Source organism: Chiroxiphia lanceolata, chromosome 4 (assembly GCF_009829145.1).
Source record: "Chiroxiphia lanceolata isolate bChiLan1 chromosome 4, bChiLan1.pri, whole genome shotgun sequence".
In the NCBI taxonomy this organism is placed as follows: Eukaryota; Metazoa; Chordata; class Aves; order Passeriformes; family Pipridae; genus Chiroxiphia; species Chiroxiphia lanceolata.
In genome coordinates, this window is record NC_045640.1 from 13227627 (window position 1) to 13248732 (window position 21106).

Sequence of the window (21106 nt, forward strand, 5' to 3'; positions counted from 1 at the left end):
AAAGAGATACTAATTGTTCAAATCAATTTGGGAGTTATAAAATAACTTGTGTGTGGTGCAGCAGCAGCTACATAAATTTTTTTGACCTATGCCATTCACATTAGAGGAGGTGATAATTTGTCTTCCCAAGTTCAGGAACTGTTAACAACCTTAGCTGTTGTAGGCTGGGCTGAGATTGGACAGTTGATCCAGAGTAAAGCTGACTCTATAAAGTTGCTCCTTGATATCCAGTGACTGTTAGTAGGAGAGTCCTACTTTAATAAATAATAAACCTACTGCAACAAGTAAATGGTACTAAAAGTGTGATAAAATGCATCTGAATTGTAGAAGCCACCAAAAATTAAAGGAAAAATAAAAAATACTCGTAACTTATATAAAGCAAACAAGGGGATATGTGATATGGAAAGGAACTAAGATATGTGCACCCAACAAGAGTCATACTTTAGAAGAATCTCTGTGAAACTGAACAAGAAAAATCCTTAAAAATGTGGGAAGCTACACTGAAGAAAACATTCCCTCTGGCTCTGGTGGGAGGTAACTGGTAATAGAACACAGCTGAATCTTTGGATGGTGCCCTAGTGATGAACCGAAAATCTGAGTGTTCTGTTTTTCCTGGTATAGCATGATTATACCAGAAGCATGTTATATTTTATAGGAAAAAAAATAGGGAGTTAAAAGGATATATATAGTGTAATCTGCTGACTGTCTAGGTAAGTTGAAAAAGTTCTGACAGTTGCAGAGAAAGTAATGTTGTACTTCTAATAATTTTGGTGCTAATTGGAATTGTGTGTATATGTTAAAATTATGATTAATGAGTGGTAATGAGTAAACATGATGTTCTGAACACGCAACTTGCTTGAAATGCCATGGTTTCATGGAAACATGGAGCAATCCTGCCAGGGACATGCCTAATATAACTGTATAGATAGTGTTACATTAATAATGGGCACTTGTTCTCTTTATTTTTAAACTATTTCTTATATTTTTGATTCATATACTTTTCAAATTAGATATAATAATGGCTATTTTGCTTTTTCTGTTCCAGCGAATTCGAGATCTAGAAGATAAAATAGAGCTTCAAAAGAGGCAACTCAAAGAAATTGAGGAAAAGGTAAATAAATGTCTGGGCAGCACCAATGGATTTCTTCTCTACAAATTTATTTTTCTCCGTTGCATTGATGTTAGTACTCCTTAACCTAGTATCCTGAAATCTCTTTTTAAAGCAAGATAAAATTGGAGTTCAAGCCATTGCTATGTGAAATGATGCTCTTTCTCTAATCTGCTCAAAACCATTTCCTATCCAGGTTTTCTGTCAATTACAGGAAGGCATCAAGGGGTCTGGAGAGACACTAGACTATTAGGGGGAGGATTTGCTGATGTTTAGATCAAGAAAGAACACAAAGATTTGTCTCTAACAGATTTGGTTAGCTCAGTCCTGTTCTTTGGGTATCATTGCTCTGCCAAACTTTCAAGTACTGAAAATTCAAACAAAATTAATAAGATGCCTATGACATAATCTACAATCAAGAATATTTCTTATTTTAAGATAGAAACAAATTAATATCCTGGGTCCAAATTTTCTTGTCTTTTGAAAAAGCTCTGATCAAAGCTCGAGACAGCAAATGTATTTGTGTCACTGTTGTTCTCAAGCAAGGGATGACCCAAGGTTAATGGACTATGAGCTCAGGAGTTTCCCAGGTCTGTAGAGTTTAGCCTGCTCTGCAGGGCATATGATGACAATGGGTCTTTTTCTAGGCCCCAGGAAAGTGTTTTAGCTTGTTACTTTTGCTGAATCAGTGCCTAGATCCCAACATGAGTTACATCATCTCAGGTTGATTTTCTCCAGCATTTATGGATATCTAATTCTACATAAACAGACTGGTAGGCTGAATGAAGAAGTTAGTGGAGTTTTCAATAATTTTTTTTCTTTGGGGATGAGAATGGGGTGAAAAATGAGAGTTGAAAGAGGTCAGTGGGTCTTGCAGAACTGAGAGAGTCTTTGGGGACCAGCTCACTGGATGTTGAAAGGTTTCTTCCTCACCCTTCAGTCCCAGTGTCCCATCATCTGTCCTCCCAGTGTCACCCTCTGGTGTTATTGCACTTCTAGCAACTACTCCAATTCCCTCAACACCTTCCTTGGTCCCTTATGCTCCCACATTAGTTGATTCCCCTCTGCTGTACCTCGTCCTGCACTTTTCAAACCGTGATATCCAGCTGGGTTTGTGGAAGAGCCATGAGAAACTGTGCTGGGTGCTGCCGTTTTCACTAGCAGAGAAGCACAGGAATCATCCACTGCTAGAAGGGCTCTTTTGCTGCTTTTGCCCTTTTCTGCCCCAAACCACTTCTATAGCTGAAGCTGTTCCTGCCTAGCAGCCAGTGATGTCTCATATCAAAGCAGAGAAATGCTGAGGGATAGATGATACTTCCACATGTTAATTACTTCAAATATTAGTGTTTATCCACCTACTTTAAAACATCAACATCTCTAGATGTTGCTATTGCCCAAATATAAGCCTTTAAGGCATTACCATTACAGTTTACAAATTAGGTATTGGATTAGACAGACTGATAATTTTGAAAATGGAAGATAGCATTATCTCTACTGGTTCACCAGCTGGATGGATGGAAAAAGCATTAGAAAAGAAACAGCTTAATCACAAGCTTAGCAGAAAGCTGGTAATGAGTTAAAATGATTAACGTCCTCTTTGCCTTAATGTTGCATTAGCAAGAGACCTGAGAAAAGCTTCATCTTTTTCTATTAACCTTCAACTTCTGAATGGGTAGAGCGCTTCTTTTTATCTGTATTACATTTGAATTATTTTTTCCTTGGGATTAAATCCCATTCTGAATTTGATTGACCAAAGGAAAATTATGTTGCCAGGGAATCAGTGAATTATATACTTTTACTTTATTGCTCTTCTTAAGGTTTAATGTGTCAAAGGGCACAGACTGACACCTACATGCTACTGATACTGAGCACAACAATTTCTTGTGGAGACAAGTCTTAGTCTTTTCAAGAAATAGCAGTATTTATAGCTGAGCCTCATCACTGGGAGTAGCTAAGGGCAATGCACCATTTATGGTGTCATGAGTATGACTTTTTATTTTCCTTTAGGAATTACTTCAATTTTTAAGTTTTATGTCAAATCAGAACACAAGGATGGCAGTATTTCTACCCTATAGATTCTTCAGCAAACTGTCCTGTTTCTAAACGATATGCAGAAGAATAATGTAAAATCTGAATTTTAGTCTATGAGTTGAAATATGAGGAACAAGTGGTGTTTAAACACATCATGCTTTTCTCATAAGCTGCACTTAGTTTGTGTCCTGGGCTTGGTAAGTCTTGGTTTAGGACAACTTTCATGTGTGTAATTATAGGTACTTCCCTAAGTGATGCACAAAGCCAAGCCTTGTATTTTTCAAGTTAAATAGTCCACAGATATTACCATTGTAGAACTGCCCTCAAATGCTGAATTTTGTGCCCCTTTTAGAGTAAGATCGGTATACTTTATCTTTCTTTCGGATCAACTTAATTAATGATATAAGACTAACTGATGTAATGTCATTGGATTTCATATTACATATCTTACATCTTCTTTCTTTTCTTTTTTCCTCATTTTCTTTTGATCTTATGTTATAGTTTTTGTTCCTTTTTTTGTTTTTTTCACTAGCATTCATTCTGTGGCCTTGATGACACAACCGAGCCAAGATGTGTGGTTGGTATTCTTTATATTTCTTCATAGTCAATTTTTAGCTCTTAGATTTTACCATATTTTGAGAATTGTTTGTAAGACTCTGAAACCACAGGGAAGGGCTTACTGGTTTTGGTTGCACAGAGAGGAAGAGTCCCCTATAAAATCCAACTTGGATGCTTTCCGTCCTAGACTTCTGCAGAAAGTCATTGGGTTTTCAATGAGAAATGATTTTGCATTCTAAGATGCTGACTGCTGTAACTGCAGTGGGTGCTTTTCATTTCTGCAACACAGGTACATTTTGTCTCAAAATTCAAGTATTGCTGTAGGATCCTGCCTTCTGTCATGCTGGATGGAGAAGCGGCATTGGTTTTCAATTTTTTTTCCTAAAAAGTCCTGTGAGCATCACCACCCATGCAAAAAAAAAGGAGTTCATTTTACTTCCTCAAGATCTTTGAGGCCATGAAATCACTTAGGAAATAATGACCTATTTTCCCTTCTGTGAGTCGATGTGAAGGTTACAATGTGACTGCCCCCTGTGTGCCAGCGCAACATGGAAGGGGTGAGGGTAAAAAACCTCTGTGCCTCTCCTTTGCGACACTACCATCATTCTTGCTGTCCTTTCCACAGCATCCTGCTCCTTTCAGCTCAGTACAAAGGACAGAGTGAATTTCTTCAGCTATAGCAGGAACCATAGTGGGAGTGCTCACCTTTCACAGAGAACAAGAGGGAAACACAGTTTAGAAAATAAGTCCCAGTCCTCTTCCCTGGAGCAATGCAAGTTGCACACTGCCTTTCAGTGAGGATGGTAACTCAACAATCTGTCAGAGAATTAAGCTGTGGTTTAAAACTATTGAATATTATACAGTGTTTGTGTTGTTACTGTTGTTGAGGTTTTTTTGTTTTGGTTTTAATTGATAATACACAATGCTTTTACCTTTACAATTTTTCCAAGTTTTTTCTTCTTTTAAATCTGTTGTGAATTATGCTCATGGAATCTCCTTAGAGTAGGACATGCGTTCAATCAACACCTTTGAAACTGCTATCAACTACTGTATGATGAAGAAGCATGATGACAATAGTTACTCCAAAAAACTATTATATTTACCTTACATTAAGCTTGAAACAGTATTTCGTTCTGCTCAAATCAAAAGTACTTTTGCGGAATTAGACCTGTATTATCATGGGCTCTTTTGAGGGTTTATTCAGGTCCCAGTACATTCCGTTATCATCTTCCTGTTGATGCTCTTTGGAACTGGCTCTGGACTTTCATTATGAGCATTGCTGCATATGTTTTTTATTTTTCAATAAAATGGTGATAGAAAGAGATGGGTAGAATGTAATTCAAGGGTGTTATTGCTTTGTAACAAAAAAAGCAGTAGCTTTCTTTTGATTGTTAGATGGGTGTTGAAATGTGGTGGAAATTGAGCAACATTTCTCAGCATTTTCAGCATTCCTTCGGAAATTTCCTTCGATTTGTCAAAAATTGAGCATGTGCATATAGAGAGGTGTTTGAAGAAAGGTGAAACCTTTTGGTAGACTATTCACCTTTCCACAGTTTGATATGAATTTTTTGTTCTGAGGAGATCAGATAGGACAGATACTGTTTTGGTTCATATAAGCTTGAAAGAGTAATGTTAAAGGAATCACCAAACTGTTATCTTTGAAGTTTCATCCAGCTTTTTTATACCGGTCCTGGTCAGAGGTGCTAACATCTGGATGAATATATTTGCTTTTAAATATTGTGAAAAGTATACTGGCCAAGTCTAGAGAAACTTTATAAACATTCCATAAACTTAGTGAAATTACCAGCATTTTTAAAATTCCATTTGAAATATTTTGAAATACTATGCATTTGAGGGATCCACAGGCTTCCATGCTGATATAACTGATAGTATTATGGGTCCCCCCTTGGATAAAAGAGAAAAAAAACCTGAAAAAAAATTCACAAGTATTATTAATCTCCAGAAAATGCATTGTGCTGCTATAACCTGCTATTCTTCCTGTCAAAAGTATTTCAGTAGTTGAATTCAAGCTTGGTGACAAGCATTTTGAGGGAATAACACAGGAATAATGACCTCGTAGCCACATAGCTACTCTGCTCTTGACATCTCTAGGAGTGCACATCACGTTGTGGTGCTAATGTGAAGGGCAACCTCCTTTAATTCATTTTGCTAGAGGTGAATCTGCCTCTGATTAATGTAACACAGAAAAGCCAATTTTAAGATACTTAGCTATAGTCGGATTCTTGAACATTGATAACTATTTCAAGGCAAACCATTTGATTTACTGATTGTAATTTTGGTTCTAGTTATTTTGAAGGTAATATAAAATGAATTTAAGGTTGGATGCCAACACTTATTTCTAAAGTAATGTTATTTATCTAAAGCTCAGCAGACTTTTTCTTTTCTTTGTTGTTTTTTGTTTTCTATTTTGGTTTTTGTTGTATTTACAGGCTATTAAAAGAGCGTATGGAGTGAACAGCTGAGTCCACTTGCAAAAATACAGAAAATATTTAAGCAGCTTTAAATTGGTGCATTTTTTCATAAAGCAGTTTGCATAGTACTTGAAGCTGCAAAAATTTTGAATTTAAAATTAGAGGTTTTCTTAAAGATGTAGCTTCAAGCTGGAATGATTTCATAATCAAATAAGGACCAGCACATCATAAACACAGAAAAAAATCTAAATAGAATTTACACTCTCACACCAACCAAACAGCAGAAAACAATACAAGTGCAATTACTGGCTGCTATGTGAACTGTTATCTACCAAATGGTTTTCTTACAGTACTGAGATTTTTGTCTCCATACTGCATGCTTTCAACAAATGTGGTTTGCATTTCACCCAGGAAACACAGGATCTCCTTTTAATATCTATATAAAAAAAGCTAAGTGTTTGACATTAAGTTGTCTATAGTAAATAGCTGACAGGAAGCAAACTGTTCAAAGTTGGAAACAAATAAAGATTTACAACCCTGCAGTGGTAAAATTCATATTAAATTCTTAAGCTGGAAATCCACGAGGGAGAAAGGAAGTGTTTTGGTGAAAGGCAAGGTGATGGATTGAACTAAGAGAACTTTAAAGTGGGCAAGAACTGTGTGGGAGATATGATTTTTTGAATGTTTCTTGTAAAGTAGGGCAAACTTGTAAAATCAGCACTGGGAAAATGGAAGATTCCAAGGTGGCCTGAGAGGTCAGGAAAAGAGAATGAGTGATGTGCTGTGCTCAGTTATCTCTTCAAGAAAGAAGAGGGGCTTGAACAAATGGACGCGGTGATGAATACAATAAGCAGAGACATAGTTGGATATAAATATTTAGAAATCATGGCATCCTCTCAGATGAAATAAAAAAATGTGGACATTAGCTACCAGGAAGCAAAAATGGCACAGCCTCAACCAGCAGAGGCAGATAAACACTCATGGACATTGACCATCTGAACTGCAAGAAAACTTTGGGGTGAAGCACAGGCTGAAATAATGAAAGTTGAAAAGAGCTTTTTAAGAGAGAGAATGGTTACAAAATTAATAAAGATTATTCTTTCAAAGAGGGAAAAGCAAATGGAAGTTTCAGAACTGGAAAGGCAATACGAAGAAAGAGATAATTTTAATTATTTCTGAAATGTTGAGGCAAGCTGAAAATATTAAGAGCACAATATTAGAAGATAACTTTCTCCTTCCTCACATCTTTTTGGAAATCATATTTGTGTAAAAAGCCACAGAGAAACAAGTCTACTCCCATGGACACACTGAACTCCAACATGAATAGAGTGGAACTAGATGGTTACAATAACACAACACATGAAGTAGAAATTATGTTTGACAAAAATAACATAAGGCAATGAACAATTAAGGAAGGAAAAAGAAGGCTGAGGGAAAATTTTGTCACAACAACTGATTTTCTCACTGCTAAAGGTGCATGAATCAGCCTCAGGAGCAGCCAGTTTTCTCAGATAATTATCGGTCTTTGAAGATCAGAGGTGTACCCTCCACAAAGAATCACCAGGCAACAGCATTTACCTGCAGAAGGTGCTGAGACACTGAAGATTAATTTAGTCAAATGCAGCAAACTGTGGCTGATGTGAGGGTCTGAATAACCCTGTTTCCTGGTAAAAAGCACAGTTTACCTTGGAAACAAGGACCACGCAGAAGTCTGGAATCTTATTCTCCAGAAGAATGTGTTGCTCACAATGTGTTGTTCAAAAGGAACAAGTTTTTAGAGAATGTGTTTTCAAATAGAGATTTTTCCTGTTTTAGTTAAGGCTGTTAGCAGTGTGATGACAGAGTGGAAAAATGAGGTTTTCACTGCAAAAGGCAGAATTCTGGCATCACTCTGAAGAAAAGGACCACAACAGGAGATAAACAGAGCTTGAGATAATCAAACCCAGTGATGATGAAGGAACAGAAATTGGAAAGTGTGATTCACTTGGCAAAGAAACCCTCTTCTCATAGGCACAGTTTTGCTCATCACTACTTTGGATATGAAACTATAAGCACAAACAGGGGATGGTCACAGCACGTGGCTGCCACGGTAAGCACACTGCACAGACAGGAGAGGATCTTCTCACGAAGCAGAAAAGGTATGAACAATTTAATTTTCTTATTTTGTGATGTGTTTTGTTACATTGTAATTGATATGTGACAGTTTTGTTTGTGTCAGTTAAAGAATCTGGCTGATCAGGGTGATATTTTCCATTGCATTCATGATGGCTTTTTTCTGCACTGAGCTAGCAGGATTCATATTTTGGAAAACAGAGTATATCATTACAGTCTTACTATCCACTGTATGCTGGTATTTATTATAGAGCTGGGAACAGGTACAGTGTGTTGACAGGGTGGCCAAGCATTGGAATAGGCTGTCCAGGGAAGTGATGGGATCACCATCCCTGGAAGTGTTAAAAAGCATGTGAATGTGGCACTTGGGGACATGGTTTAGTACTGGACTTGGCCATGCTGGGTTAGTGGTTGGTCTTGATGCTTTTAGAGGTCTTTTCCAACCTTAATGTTTCTATAATTCTATGATTCAATCCATACAATATGGTGGGCCTGATTTTCACTTTCTGTGACACAGCTTTTAAATCATCAGTCCCAGCTGTGTAAGTGAAGAAAGAAACTGTAAGTTTCTCATTGTTGTTGTCAGTTCTAACAGCTTTCCTGGTTTTATGCTGCAGTACTCAATAGTTTTCAGGCTGAAGCAGTAGAAGCATAGAGCCTGATGGATCATGAGGTGTGAGGTCAGCTTTAGAAATTGTTGTATTAACTTTCATTTTAGGAATGAATAAAAGAGCACCTTTAAACAAGAACATGTACTAGAAATAGGAGAGTAGAAATCAGTGTTGTAATGATTTTGCCAGTTTTTTTCCTGCCTGCATCCTCACTGCTTTTATATGCTGGTTAATTTCTGCAAAATATACTGCTAAGAATTTTTCTTTGTACATCTTATGAGTTAGATATTGGGCTGGGGCACAGTTGAAAATGACATTAATTTACCTTCCACTGTAAATTGTTAATGAGCAGAGTAACAATTTCCACTATTATTATACCTACCTTTTGCAGTTCTGTTCAGGGATGTGCATTATCAAATAATAAGTACAGACAAAATACTAATGTCTCAAGGAACTCTAAACTGAAGATACTGTTCTACTTGGGAAATTATACAGGCCAGGGGAGAGCCATGATTATGTTAGCACGTCTCTGAGAAGAGACTGGGCTTCGTAGGTCTAGAGATCACAAAGTGGCTTGAACTTTGTTGTCGACATGGATTTATTCTTTGTCTTTCCACACTTGAAGCTTTTAAGCATTGTGACTTCTCATGGGACCAAGGAGCAGCTGAATCATTTCAGCTCAAGGTCCTTTTGTAGATAAGGCCAGTGAGTTGATAAAATTGACCAAAATAGTAAAACGTAGTGTCACTGACCGTACGTGTGAATAGCACATAACAAAACATGGGGTGATAAGAGAAGAACTGTTTGTTTGGTCTTTTGCACTGATTTTGTGCCATTTTCTGCTCCTCAGCATCAAAAATGTTGCTTTATCTTCTTCCTGTATATTCTGCATTTGTCTACCAGAAAAAAAAAAAGTAATTGCATTATTTCCTGGAGAGTAGATCCAAACTCCGCGGTTGAATTCCAATTACAGGTCCAATTCCAAATCAACACAAATGTAGCAAAATCAAAGGCAATTCACAGATGCCACTGGTTGTAGTTTAACCCAGCTGACAACTAAGCATCATGCACCCTCTCACTCACTCCTGTCAGTGGGGAGGAGAAACAGAAAGAAAAGGTAAACCTCCTGATTTGAGATATAAACAGTTTCATAATTGTAACAAAATATTACTATATTAGTATACTAATGTTAATATAAATATGCTAAAATATGAGTAGCAGTAGTAATAATAATAAAAATAATAATAGTAATTATAAGGAGATGGAGAGAAAGTAACAGGACCCAAGAGAAACAAGTGCACTGCACTGTACAGTTTCTAAGGTGTGGAATATCCCTTTGGACAGTTTGGATCAGCTGTCACAGCCACGATCTCTCACAGCTTCTTGTGCAGCTCCTCACTGGCAGAGCATGAGACACTGAAAAGTCCTTGATGCAGGGTAAACACTACTCAGCAACAGCCAAAACATCACTTTGTTATCAACATTATTCTCATATTAAATCCAAAATACAGCACTGTACCAGCTACTAAGAAGAAAATTAACCCTATCCCAACTGAAACCACGAAACAATTATAAGACTATACTTACTGAAGCGAGTTTCTGTAAATAAAGGTGAACTCAGGCTGAAGAATTTTTAGATCTACAGCTAAAAGAAGTGAAAGAAAAGAACCAAACTTAGCTTGCCTTCTCAGGCCCAAATTTGAACATTCCTTTTAGGCATGGTTTCATAACTTCTCAGAGGTGAAGTAGATATAAGTAAAAAATTGCATGGAGAATTCCAGAATGCAAGTTAAATATACTGAATGTTTTCTCTGAAGTAGTCATAGAATGCCTTTTGAATCGGAAATATCCTTTTTTAATCTTCTGTCTTGAAACAATAATAATACATTTATCCAAAATAAGCATACTCAGTTTTATGAACTTCCAAATAGTAAAAAATTATTCTCTTTTCAAAACTTTGATGCCTAATTCCTTTATTAATTAGTCTAACTGAATCTTTTATGGGGATCTCATGAACAGCAACTCCTTTCATACATGCTAATGGGGTAATGAAATGAGACTTTCTCATAAATAATAAATGTGTTCAGAATCAAGAAGGACTGTTCATTTGATCATCAGAGGCTTAGACTGTGTTATTGCATGCTTAGAGTGCAGTATGTTCAGAACCTAATAATTTGGGGGTTTTTTTCATCATGGATCCTTCATCTGGAAAAGAGCAAGAATTTTGTTACTCTGTTAAAATGCCCAGCAATGAAGGATTTGATATTCTGAATTTCAATGTTAAAATTGCTACTTCCTGGATTTTCCAGGAATTAGAAGATGCAAGCACACCTGATGGAAAAGTAAACAGTGCTGGAGAAGAGAACTTAAATCTCAGAATAAAAGAGCTGGAAAAGTCAGAGCAAAACCTGAAAGGTGTTCTAGAGGACTACGTGGAGTCAGATTCTGTCCTAAGACATAGGTAAATAAAAGGGGATTTTGCATTAAAATTCATTGTGATGTAACAAATGTACTCTTCCCTTTACCCCATGTACATGATAATTACATTATATGATTATCATTACACGATAATACAAAAGCAACAGAAACATCAACTTTATGTGTTTTTAGAGTGCCTGAGAAGATGCATGTATAAGTGCTTTGTGTAGCTGTCAGAACAGAAATGCAGTATTCATTTATTTAAGAATTATTATTTAAATAAGGGTTTCAGCATGGTCTACAATGTTGTTACAAATAACCAGACACCTTTCTCAGGATACCGCATTCTTAAATATTCATAAGGTGTAAATTCTGTTTGTAAAGTTTATCCCTTTCCTTTTAAAGTAAGAGTTAATTAGGAATTTTGTGTTGTAAAAACAGTTTATTGCTTCAGAAAGCTTCATTCAGTTTAGTATGTTAATGCTAATCACTAAAGTAGATAAAGGTGTCATTGTCCATTAATTATACATTTGTCTAGAATAATTAGTTTTTGATAATCAGCAAAGGCACTGTTTTAAAGAAAGTCAAAGATTTCAAAAGTAGGAAAATGGAAATGGCATTAAAATAATTATATGTATAATTTTTAAATTACTTTGATTTATCAAAGATTTGTCCAGAAATGTTTTAATAATGGGCTTTTTTTTTTCAAAATAATAATGAATCTTTTTTTAAAAACTTTCATAGGAATAAACCTATTGTAACAAGCATGTTGGGGAGGAGAAGACATGGAGAACTTTATTTCAAACCAAAACAAAGACAGTGTGAGGGAACAATTCGAGGAGAGCAAATGAACAGCTGAAACTTGACTGAAAGCCCATTTTCAGGGACCTTGGGTAGCCAGTAAAAAGCAAAGGAATCCTGTGCCTGGAGTTCTTGTGGCTGAAGCATAGAGAGATGAGATGAGGAATGATGTGTAAGGCAGAACTACCGGGAAAAACAGAGAAGCAGAACTCAGCCAAGGCAGAGCTCTGGGCTGATGTGGCCCTATTTCCTTTGATACCAGTGTCAGATGATGCAGTGCCTGCAGAGGGGAGGACCTCGTCAGGTTTACTTTGATACGTGTACGAGCACTTATTTAGTTATGTGTTTTCTATCTTGATCCTGTTTCTTCAGAAATGCTTTTTTTATGTGAGATTTTTGAGTATAGGTAATGTTGTGGGGATGTAGGTAGCAGGAAATTTTGGCAGGGGGGAAGTAAGTCAAAGCTATAAGTTAGAAATGAGCAGGGGAACTCACTGAAGGACTGTTAAAAGTTGAATGAAGAAATTTAACGAAGAACTAGCAGGGTCCTGAGAGGCAGTGGGGGTAAAGTGTGCCTCTCTGAGATGAGAAAAGAGGTGGCTCTAGTACCTGCCTCATGAGATGAAAGACTTCTAAACTTTCTCCTTAACAAGTAAGGGTTATTTTGGACTTCACAGCTGTTTCAAGCATTGAGAAAATTTTGATGTGTAGGCTGAAAAGGGAAGGAAAGTCTTAAGGAAAAAAAATGAAGATTGCTCTCGTAAGATTATTTTAGATTATTCCTCCTGTGTAGAGGAACCCCAACATATCATATCTTGAGCACAAGTCCTATGAAGAGAGGCTGAGGGAGCTGGGGTTGTTCAGCCTGGAGAAGAGGAGGCTCAGGGGAAACCTCCTCACTCTCTACAGCTCCCTGAAAGGAGGTTGGAGCCGGATGGGGGTTGGTCTCTTCTCCCAGGCAGCTATCAGCAAGACAAGAGAGCATGGTCTTCAGCTGTGCCAAGGGAGGTTTAGGTTAGATATTAGGAAGAAATTCCTTACAGAGAGGGTAATCAGGCATTGGAATGGGCTGCCCAGGGAGGTGGTGGATTCTCTGTCCCTGGAGGTTTTTAAGATGAGACTGGATGTGGTACTTAGTGCCATGGTCTAGTAACCATGGCAGTGTTGGATCAAGGGTTGGACTTGATGATCTCAGAGGTCCCATCCAACCCGGCTGATTCTATGATTCTGTGATCACACTATGTCATCTTACACTACCATTTTAATCGAAACAGGCAAAGCAAAACCTGTATTTTGTCAAAATCCAGCCTTGTGGACAAAGTCAATACATTATAGGTTTCAGTACCCACTGAAGGTATGTTACAAGTAAGATGTTATCATTTCAGTCCCTAAAACACAGGTACTTCTAGGTTACCTGTAACATTAATTTTGATGGGAAGCATTTACTACCATCATAAAATTTGAACCTGTTAACTGTGAGCCTAGCAAAATCCTATGATCAGAAACATGCAGAGACTGAAGTGTTGTGGTTGCCTTTGTGCTAAGTTGTTTCTTCACTGAACAAAAATCTTGTAAATGTGTTTGCTTATGGTTTTCATATTAAGCCAGTAGAGAGGGACTGAACATAGGTGTTGTCTTTAACAGTTTTGAGACTTTCCAGTGTAATGTCCAGATCTCAGACTTGCTAATGAAGTGTTACTAGTGATCCACAAACTGTTACTATTTTATTTTTGGGAGACAAATGGAATAAATAAAGATAAATTTATGCATTGCTGATGACTGCTTATCTATCTGGAAGTATACTGTGGAATCTACTAAGCAAAAATCTTCATTCTCACCATCACAGGATGAAAGAGCTGGAGCTGTCACACAAAAAACTTCTTGTGATGATTGATCAGCTCAATGCGAAGTTGCAGAAGGTTGAAAATGCCAATGTACGTGTTAAAGGGAAATTGCGAGACATTCAGGAGGATCTGATCAACTTGGTGAGGAGGATATTGTTTCAAATTACCTAGTTTATTTTCTCTTTGTGGGAGTAATTTATAAGTCAGTCTCATTTCCAGTGACCTCTCTGTTTTTAAGCAATAAATCATCTCAGCCTTTATCTTTTTCTGCAAACATAGGAATCAGAAGAACTTTTGGATTTTTTTTTTTCCCCTTTCTCTTTCTCTGTTGTTTTTGACAGCACTGCCATTATTTCTTTCATTCAGGCCCTTGAACTTTGAAATATATGCTCACATTTCCTACTTCCTCCCCAGAAGCCACTCAGTGTACTTCTCCTTAGATCAGACTTTGTCTTTTTAGGCCCATACGAAAGGCATTTTTACCTAGTCTACACAGCTCATTGGATGGATCCATGAAAATGGAGGAAGAATGAAAGTTTTTTCAGGGACAGTCTTCAGTGAAACAATGTGTTTTGATTCTGTTTATCGTAAGATATACTTTCATTTTCTCAGCATTTTAGGTCAAAGTTGAATACTCTCACGGTACAATAGTACTATGTGGCAAGACTCTCAAGTCTTGCTTCAAAGTTGCTGCAGTGTCCCTGTGATACTGGTGGCTCTTAGTCTGCTGAAAGCGAGGGCAGCATGGGAATCATGAAATCCTCTCTGCCCTTCATCTTTCACCTCTGTATGTTGCTGTGTTCAAACACACTATAGTGCAAATGAAAATACCAAAGCCTATTTTCAAGTTGTTTCAAAAGACATCTATTTTTTTCTCCTTTTTCGGGAGGTTCATAAGATGAGCTGACAGATGACAGGTATAGTGAGGGGCAAAGGACAAAAGCTTGGTCTCTGGAAAGTGTGTGTCCTGTTTTCTAAAACAGAACCACAGCTTCCCTGACTATAGCACCTCAGTGCTACAGTACTGTCAGCATTAAGGGTTTGTTATAGATCAGAGCTGAATGTATGAATTCCAGTTCTAAGGTTTATTTTGATTTAATACGTACTGTAGAACATGCAAAAAAATGTGTTTTAAAACTTTTTTTACTTTTTGTAGTAGTAGATGGGGGTGAGCTTGTGTTTTGTTTCCTACTGAGGTTTTCTGTGATGGCTGAAATGACAAAACAGGTTAGTTTTACTCTAAAGGCAGGATTTTACTAGCTTTAGAAAAAATTCTTTTTACGTCATTCCTGAGTTTTGAGAAAATAAGGGCAGAATTATTGCTAAATTAAAATAAATAAGGGAAGAAGAGATTTAGTATTAATATGTTAACCATAGGACTCAATGAAATTTTAGGTTGAAAACCAGAAAAAGTCAGAGAAGAAGCAAAAGGAAAAATTGTGTTGGCTTCAGGAGCAGCTGAAGACAAAAGAAGAAGAAATAAAAAGCCAATCAGAATATTTTGAGCACTACAAACAAAGGCAGAGACAACAGACAGCAGTACTGAGAAAGAGGGAATGTTACCTTCGGGGTGAGGTATCTAGGCTGGAAAAGAAAGTCCTAGATCTTAGTTCCCATGTTGCTCTTTTGACATCTGAGATAGAAGAGGGAATGTTGCAGCATCTCCAGCAGGTGCTGGAATCAACATTCAGTGGGACTCGGGGTTATAAACACCCTGACATGGAAGTAGTGAAATGGAAAACTTGTATTGAAAATGTGGAGCATAATATGAAAAGCCACGTTCAGGCATTTCAGCAAAATCTGAAGTTCTTAAGGGAAAAAGAGGAGGACAACAGAAGAGAACAGGGAGACCTGTTGACTGAACTGCAGTGCTCTCAGAACAATGAAGACTTCCTCAGAACGAAATTGGAAGAATCTTCCTGTCATGTCTATAGTTTGAAATTATCTGAAATCAAACTACAGGAAAAAATGGAAGAGCTTTTGGATGAAAACAGAGCTTTAAAAGATCAAAGTACAGTGATGTTGAAAAAGAAGAAAGAAAAAGACTCACAACTTGCAAGATTGGAGAATGGAGACAACAGTGTTGACCTGGTATGTCAACTGGTAAGTAAAAATAAGACAAAATATAATTGGTTCTTGTCTTTATATCACCTTGAATTACACTTGTCATTAGATGTGCAATCAAGATGAAAGTGCGAGGCTTTATCTTTTCTGAATTTTTTTTGTTTATTTCTGTTTATGCATTCGTACTTCAAACTGTCTCATTCACACCCACTGGAATCAGTAGTTGGAGCTTCATTGCATCAGTGCTTTTATGAGGTGCACATTGAGGTCACTTAACAAACCCTTTTTCCTTAAGTTTTTAAGTGATGTGCCCCTGGCAAAAGGTCTCAGTTGGCAACAGAAGTAGAACCCAGAAGAACTTCTGAGAGCTCTGTCTTGTGGATACCATTCAATGGAGGAGTACACATATGGTTGGATGAGTTTTTGCATTTTATTCATGCCCAAATGCTGAAGCAAAAAGCACAGTTGACAATAAATCTTCTCTATGAGATTTTCTGGATAATGGTAAACAAGGGAAGGTGGATACAGTGTTCATGACCGGGAGCGAGCTGAGATATTCAATGGTTTGCAGCTTTGTAACATTGTGATATGCCCTGAATACACTGAATAGACTTGTTTGCTTCAAGCACTTCACCCCAGCACTGCATGGGAAAGCTCTGGAAATGCTGTAATATGGCATTGAGCTTCTGCCAATTCATTTTGCTGACAAGGAACAATTCTTTTCACAGAGTGGACTAGAACAAAGTTTTATTCTTTATCCACTGAGGTGGAGAGTATTTTTATTCTGAGAATTTGTTAAATTGAATCAGCTAAGCCTCACACTCAGCTTACTTCATTCAGATTGTGACCTGATATCCCAAGAACTCTCCTGATTTTAACTACATTTAACCAAGAGGTAATGGGCATGAACAAATCCCTTTCGTATAGGAGGACAATAGGATAATAGGACTGTACTTGAGTACTTCCAGAACTGGGAGAAGCTAGAGAGGATCTTTCGTCTGTAAAAGCTAGAGGAAATAAAGACAATTTTTTTAACCTGGTAATTGAATGCACTTTTGCAGGCATGGTGATTTAGTGGTTCTACAGCCCCAAAGCAGTGAGCTCCAGGAAGTTCCCTTTGGGTGAGAGAGAAAGGGTGGTAAGATCATCCTGCAGTGACCAGCAGCACATGGGTGACTTTTGTGGAGAACTCAGAAGCTGCACCTCACTGCACCTGTCTCTGTAGCTGCCTCAAGGTGGCAAAAAGACCAACCACTTACCCTGAACCATTGCTGTAGTTCCTTTAACTAGTGTATTCACTTTTTCTTGGGAAGGAAGAATACCATTTAAAAATATTTTAAGATACTTCTAGAGGGACTTGCGCCAAGTTGTAAATAGGTGCAACAAGCAAATGCACTATGAGGGGACTGCACAGCTAAAATCAAGAGGAGTGAGGCCTTTCAGAGCCTGAAAAGTAGTGAAGAATTACTATTGGGTTGATAGAATTGAGAAAAGGAGAAAATAAGTGTGGAGATATTTGAAGGTGTGAAAGCAAGATATATCAACTGACTGTCTGAGACTAATCTAAAAAGTCTTCAAGACAAGGGATCAAATCTCTTTCTTTCTGTGCTGTGCTCTAATAAAAGGTTATTTTTTTCCTGTACACAAAGTTTTCTAACCGTTTCTTTTCTTTTTACATCTGTGTTGCCATAGGAGGTTACAGTGTCTCAGTTACCCAGTCTTTGGTATAAATGAATATGCCATAATTTGTGTTTACTCTGGTTTGTTGTAGAATAGATAGTGTTCATTGAATGCTGTGTGTAGCAGCAGCAGCAAATCTTGTGCCTTCTGCATTTCTATTTGTCTTTTCCTCCTCTTCTAGTGCTACTAATACACTTGGATTTTTCTAGCAGAAAATGACTTGAGATAGCAGGGAAAAAAATTCAATATCTATGATAAAAGGAGGAGGGAGACATCTGGTGTTTTTCTGTAAAACTGAAGAGGGCTTTTCCCCATTATCTGTAATTTTACTAGCACCTAATAAAATAGAATTTCTTAATCTCATCACCTTGATCTTTTAGCATTTAAGTCAAAATAGTTACAAGAAAACTCTTATTTGAGCTCATCATACTCCATCAACAGCTATAAAAATGAGAAATATTATCCAACACAAGAAAGATTTTCATGGTGTTACTTTCCTAGAAAACTGCTTGTATGACACTGTTCAGTGAATGAGTGAATGGGATCATTTGCCTATTTCACAGTCAGGAAAAAAGTAGTTTGTGAAGACAGACTTATGAGACTTCTGTGAAATACAAATGGTGTGAGATTTCTCAATAAATACCACGTCATTCAATGCTAGTCACATCAGTTATTCTTGAAGACTAGCCTTAGTTATTACTGGATCTTCATTCAATAATACAATATTCAATTAGATTGAGCACCAAGAGGTGAACTACATCTCATGGAGGGGTGTAGGCACATAAATCTTGTCAAAAATTTGAATTTCCAAGCTTAGTATCAGATTCCTGTCTGCAGTATTCCAGCTGCAGCCTATGCCTGCACAAAAAATGCACCAAAAAAAAAAAAAAAAAAGAAAAAAGAGGCAGCTGGTTCCACGTGGCTGTGTCTTGACTTATCAGACAGTTTCTAGATGTGAGCATTAGGGGTCAGTCTGTTGAAATGAAGGATAAGTATGAAACACCAAGCAGTGCATCTTCCTACTGCTTTCACATAACTGCTGAGGTCTTGATTTCACAGTGTGATGTTTGGCCATCCAAGTATTGTATCTTTTACATCATTATGTGTAATTTTCTTTTGACAGTTCCCACATAGTAATAATGAATTGATATCTGTGAAGAAATAAAAGGAAACTTCCAGGAAAGGAACCAGTGTGTTTCAGTTAGTTGGCATTAGTTTCAAATGGGTTTCCCAGAGAAGTTGTGGATGCCCTACCCCTGGGAGTGTTCAAGGCTAGGTTGGATGGGGACTGTGCAACCTGGTCTAGATGAAGGTGTCCCTACCCGTGACTGAGGGGTTGGAACTAGATGATCTTTACGGTACCTTTCAACCTAAACCATTTATGATTCAATGTTACTGAGAAAATAAAGGAATAAATCTTGGAAGTGTTGTGGTTTCAAGTCATGCCTCCCAGTCAAGATCTCGTAACAGAGCGCAATAATGAAGTAGCTGACTTGGGTTGAAGTAAAAATTATTCTCACTGGTGATCCTCTGGAAAATCAGTGGCCTTTTCTGACTCACTACAAAGACTTGGAAGTCATTGCCTTTCCCATCCACATGTTAAAGCTGCAGCTCAGTCAAAAGGGACCAGACTTGTTTTCTGCTGGCATTTGATGCAGAGCAGTGCAGGAGGACAAAAGTGCCTTGTTGGCTTGATTTCTGTGCTGTTACTGTTTTGGTTACCATCTTGATTAAGTATTTTGTTGAGACAATCAAAACTGAGTCTTCTGTTCACTGAAAATGAGCACAGCACCTGTGAAATGTGGTTTGTGTATCAAGAAGTAGGAGTATCTGCTTTTCATCAGGAAGTGTCGCAATTTCCAAATTCAATCAGGGAGTCAAGATAAATGTCAAGAACAGAATATGAAATTTACAATTAAATTATCAATGGGAAAAAATCTGTTAAGAATGATTATTCAACTTGGAATTCTTCCAGCCTAGAAACATTTGTCTTTGTAGCTGGGCACTGAACTATTAGTGTCATTCCCTACTTGACTGGACCTTCTTTTCTCTTTGTTCATGAGGATATAAATTAGTCACAGTGTTCCACCTGTTATCTGACATATTACATGCTTATGACTCAGGTTTTCTTCCTTAACTCTTTTTAAAGTATGGAGGAAACACTAGGGGAATGTTTACATCCATGACATTTACTAGAAAATGTTGGAATGAGAACACTGTCTGAAACAATAGCAATTATAATGAAACAATGGGTCTTTTGAATGTAAAATAGCAAAGGAAGCTTATGTGCCTGTTTTTCATATCCCAAACACCATATGTGTATAATCCGTGTGATTTTTTCTTGTCCTCCTCATTTTCCCATTAAGAATGGGAATCTAATTCAGGATGAAGTTCAAAATCTTAAATGGAGACCAGTCTTGGATTCACTCAGAAGCAGAGCTACTCAAACTCCAGTTGTGCTGCTACATGCTGAAGAGTCTGGTATGCAAACAAAATGGAGTTTTTGCTTTCATTTATGTGTAATTAAAGTGAAGATGATTTCATTCATGAGGTGTCCATGACTTAGAAGGTGTAAAACCTTCAAAAAACCTCCTAATTTGTAACCTGTGTCTTGGGAAGGTGAAACAATAACTGGGGTGCTTTGCATGTCCTGGATGAAGTATAGTGTTCAGGAATGATGTGCAGCAGATTTGCTTTTCAGATTAAACAGTGTGAAAGCTCTGATCTTGATAAATTGTATCAGGTAAATTCTTCCAACATAAATTAATGGGAATTTTATAGCAAATTTCAGTATATGCAAATGCAGACCTGCACTGAATAATTTCAGCCTCTAGGTTTAACCCAATAAGTTTTCACCTGCCCACCATAATGAGATGTATTTTCCATCTCAACCCCCAAATAGACTTTATTTTAGAGCTCATTATTTGTGTTTTCTTTTGAAGTTTGTTTTTTTATTAAATGTTGGGCTTTTGTCTGTATCATTGGTGGTGTATGCTGCTGGTAAAGAAGGTAATTTTGAGCATGCTCTCACTAAAATATTTCTCTGTTCAAAACATCTCCTCAGATGTTTTCAAGTTTGGTTTTTATGCAACTATCTGGGAGTGACATTACATTTTTCCAGTGCTTTACCATAACAGAAACACCAGGATGTAGTCATGATGGACTAAAGCAGATGGAGGAGCTAACAGAAGAATCTGTACCAGTCCGGGAAGGCACTTCAGGTGTCTTTGTGAAAGTTGTTGGTCTAGCTGAGGCTGAGCAGGTGAGAAAAAAGGTAATTTGAGATAGAGTGAAGAGCTGGTGCATTTAAAGGTGAAGTAGCTTTACCCCATAGCTGCTACGGATGCTATACAGTATGAATACAGGTGTGCAGTAAGAAAATGAATGACTTAAACTTTATTTGTATCATTACTCTCATTACAAATCTTTAAACAATTTGAAACTCTT

At 37.3% G+C, this 21106-nt stretch overlaps 2 protein-coding genes across 10 annotated transcripts in view; both read left to right on the forward strand.

The window, feature by feature from the left end:
- JAKMIP1 (janus kinase and microtubule interacting protein 1) overlaps positions 1-6180 on the forward strand; it is a 156920-nt gene extending 150740 nt beyond the window's left edge. For all 6 annotated transcript variants that reach the window (XM_032685014.1, XM_032685012.1, XM_032685013.1 and 3 more), the window contains 3 exons: positions 1046-1111; positions 3672-3716; positions 6148-6180. In XM_032685014.1, coding sequence (XP_032540905.1) covers positions 1046-1111; positions 3672-3716; positions 6148-6180 — 144 coding nt within the window. The remainder of the gene's footprint in view (positions 1-1045; positions 1112-3671; positions 3717-6147) is intronic.
- Positions 6181-6197: 17 nt separating this feature from the next.
- Positions 6198-21106, forward strand: part of C4H4orf50 (chromosome 4 C4orf50 homolog) — an 87685-nt gene continuing 72776 nt past the window's right edge. Inside the window, exons 1-7 of one of the 4 annotated variants that reach the window (XM_032685011.1) lie at positions 6198-8267; positions 9826-9969; positions 11162-11313; positions 13918-14056; positions 15311-16018; positions 20026-20140; positions 20797-20921. In XM_032685011.1, coding sequence (XP_032540902.1) covers positions 13919-14056; positions 15311-16018; positions 20026-20140; positions 20797-20921 — 1086 coding nt within the window. In that variant the 5' untranslated portion in view covers positions 6198-8267; positions 9826-9969; positions 11162-11313; position 13918. Of the gene's footprint in view, positions 8268-8814; positions 8922-9825; positions 9970-11161; positions 11314-13917; positions 14057-15310; positions 16019-20025; positions 20141-20796; positions 20922-21106 lie in introns of those variants that run through there. The other 3 variants (XM_032685010.1, XM_032685008.1, XM_032685009.1) reach the window with 3 other exon arrangements.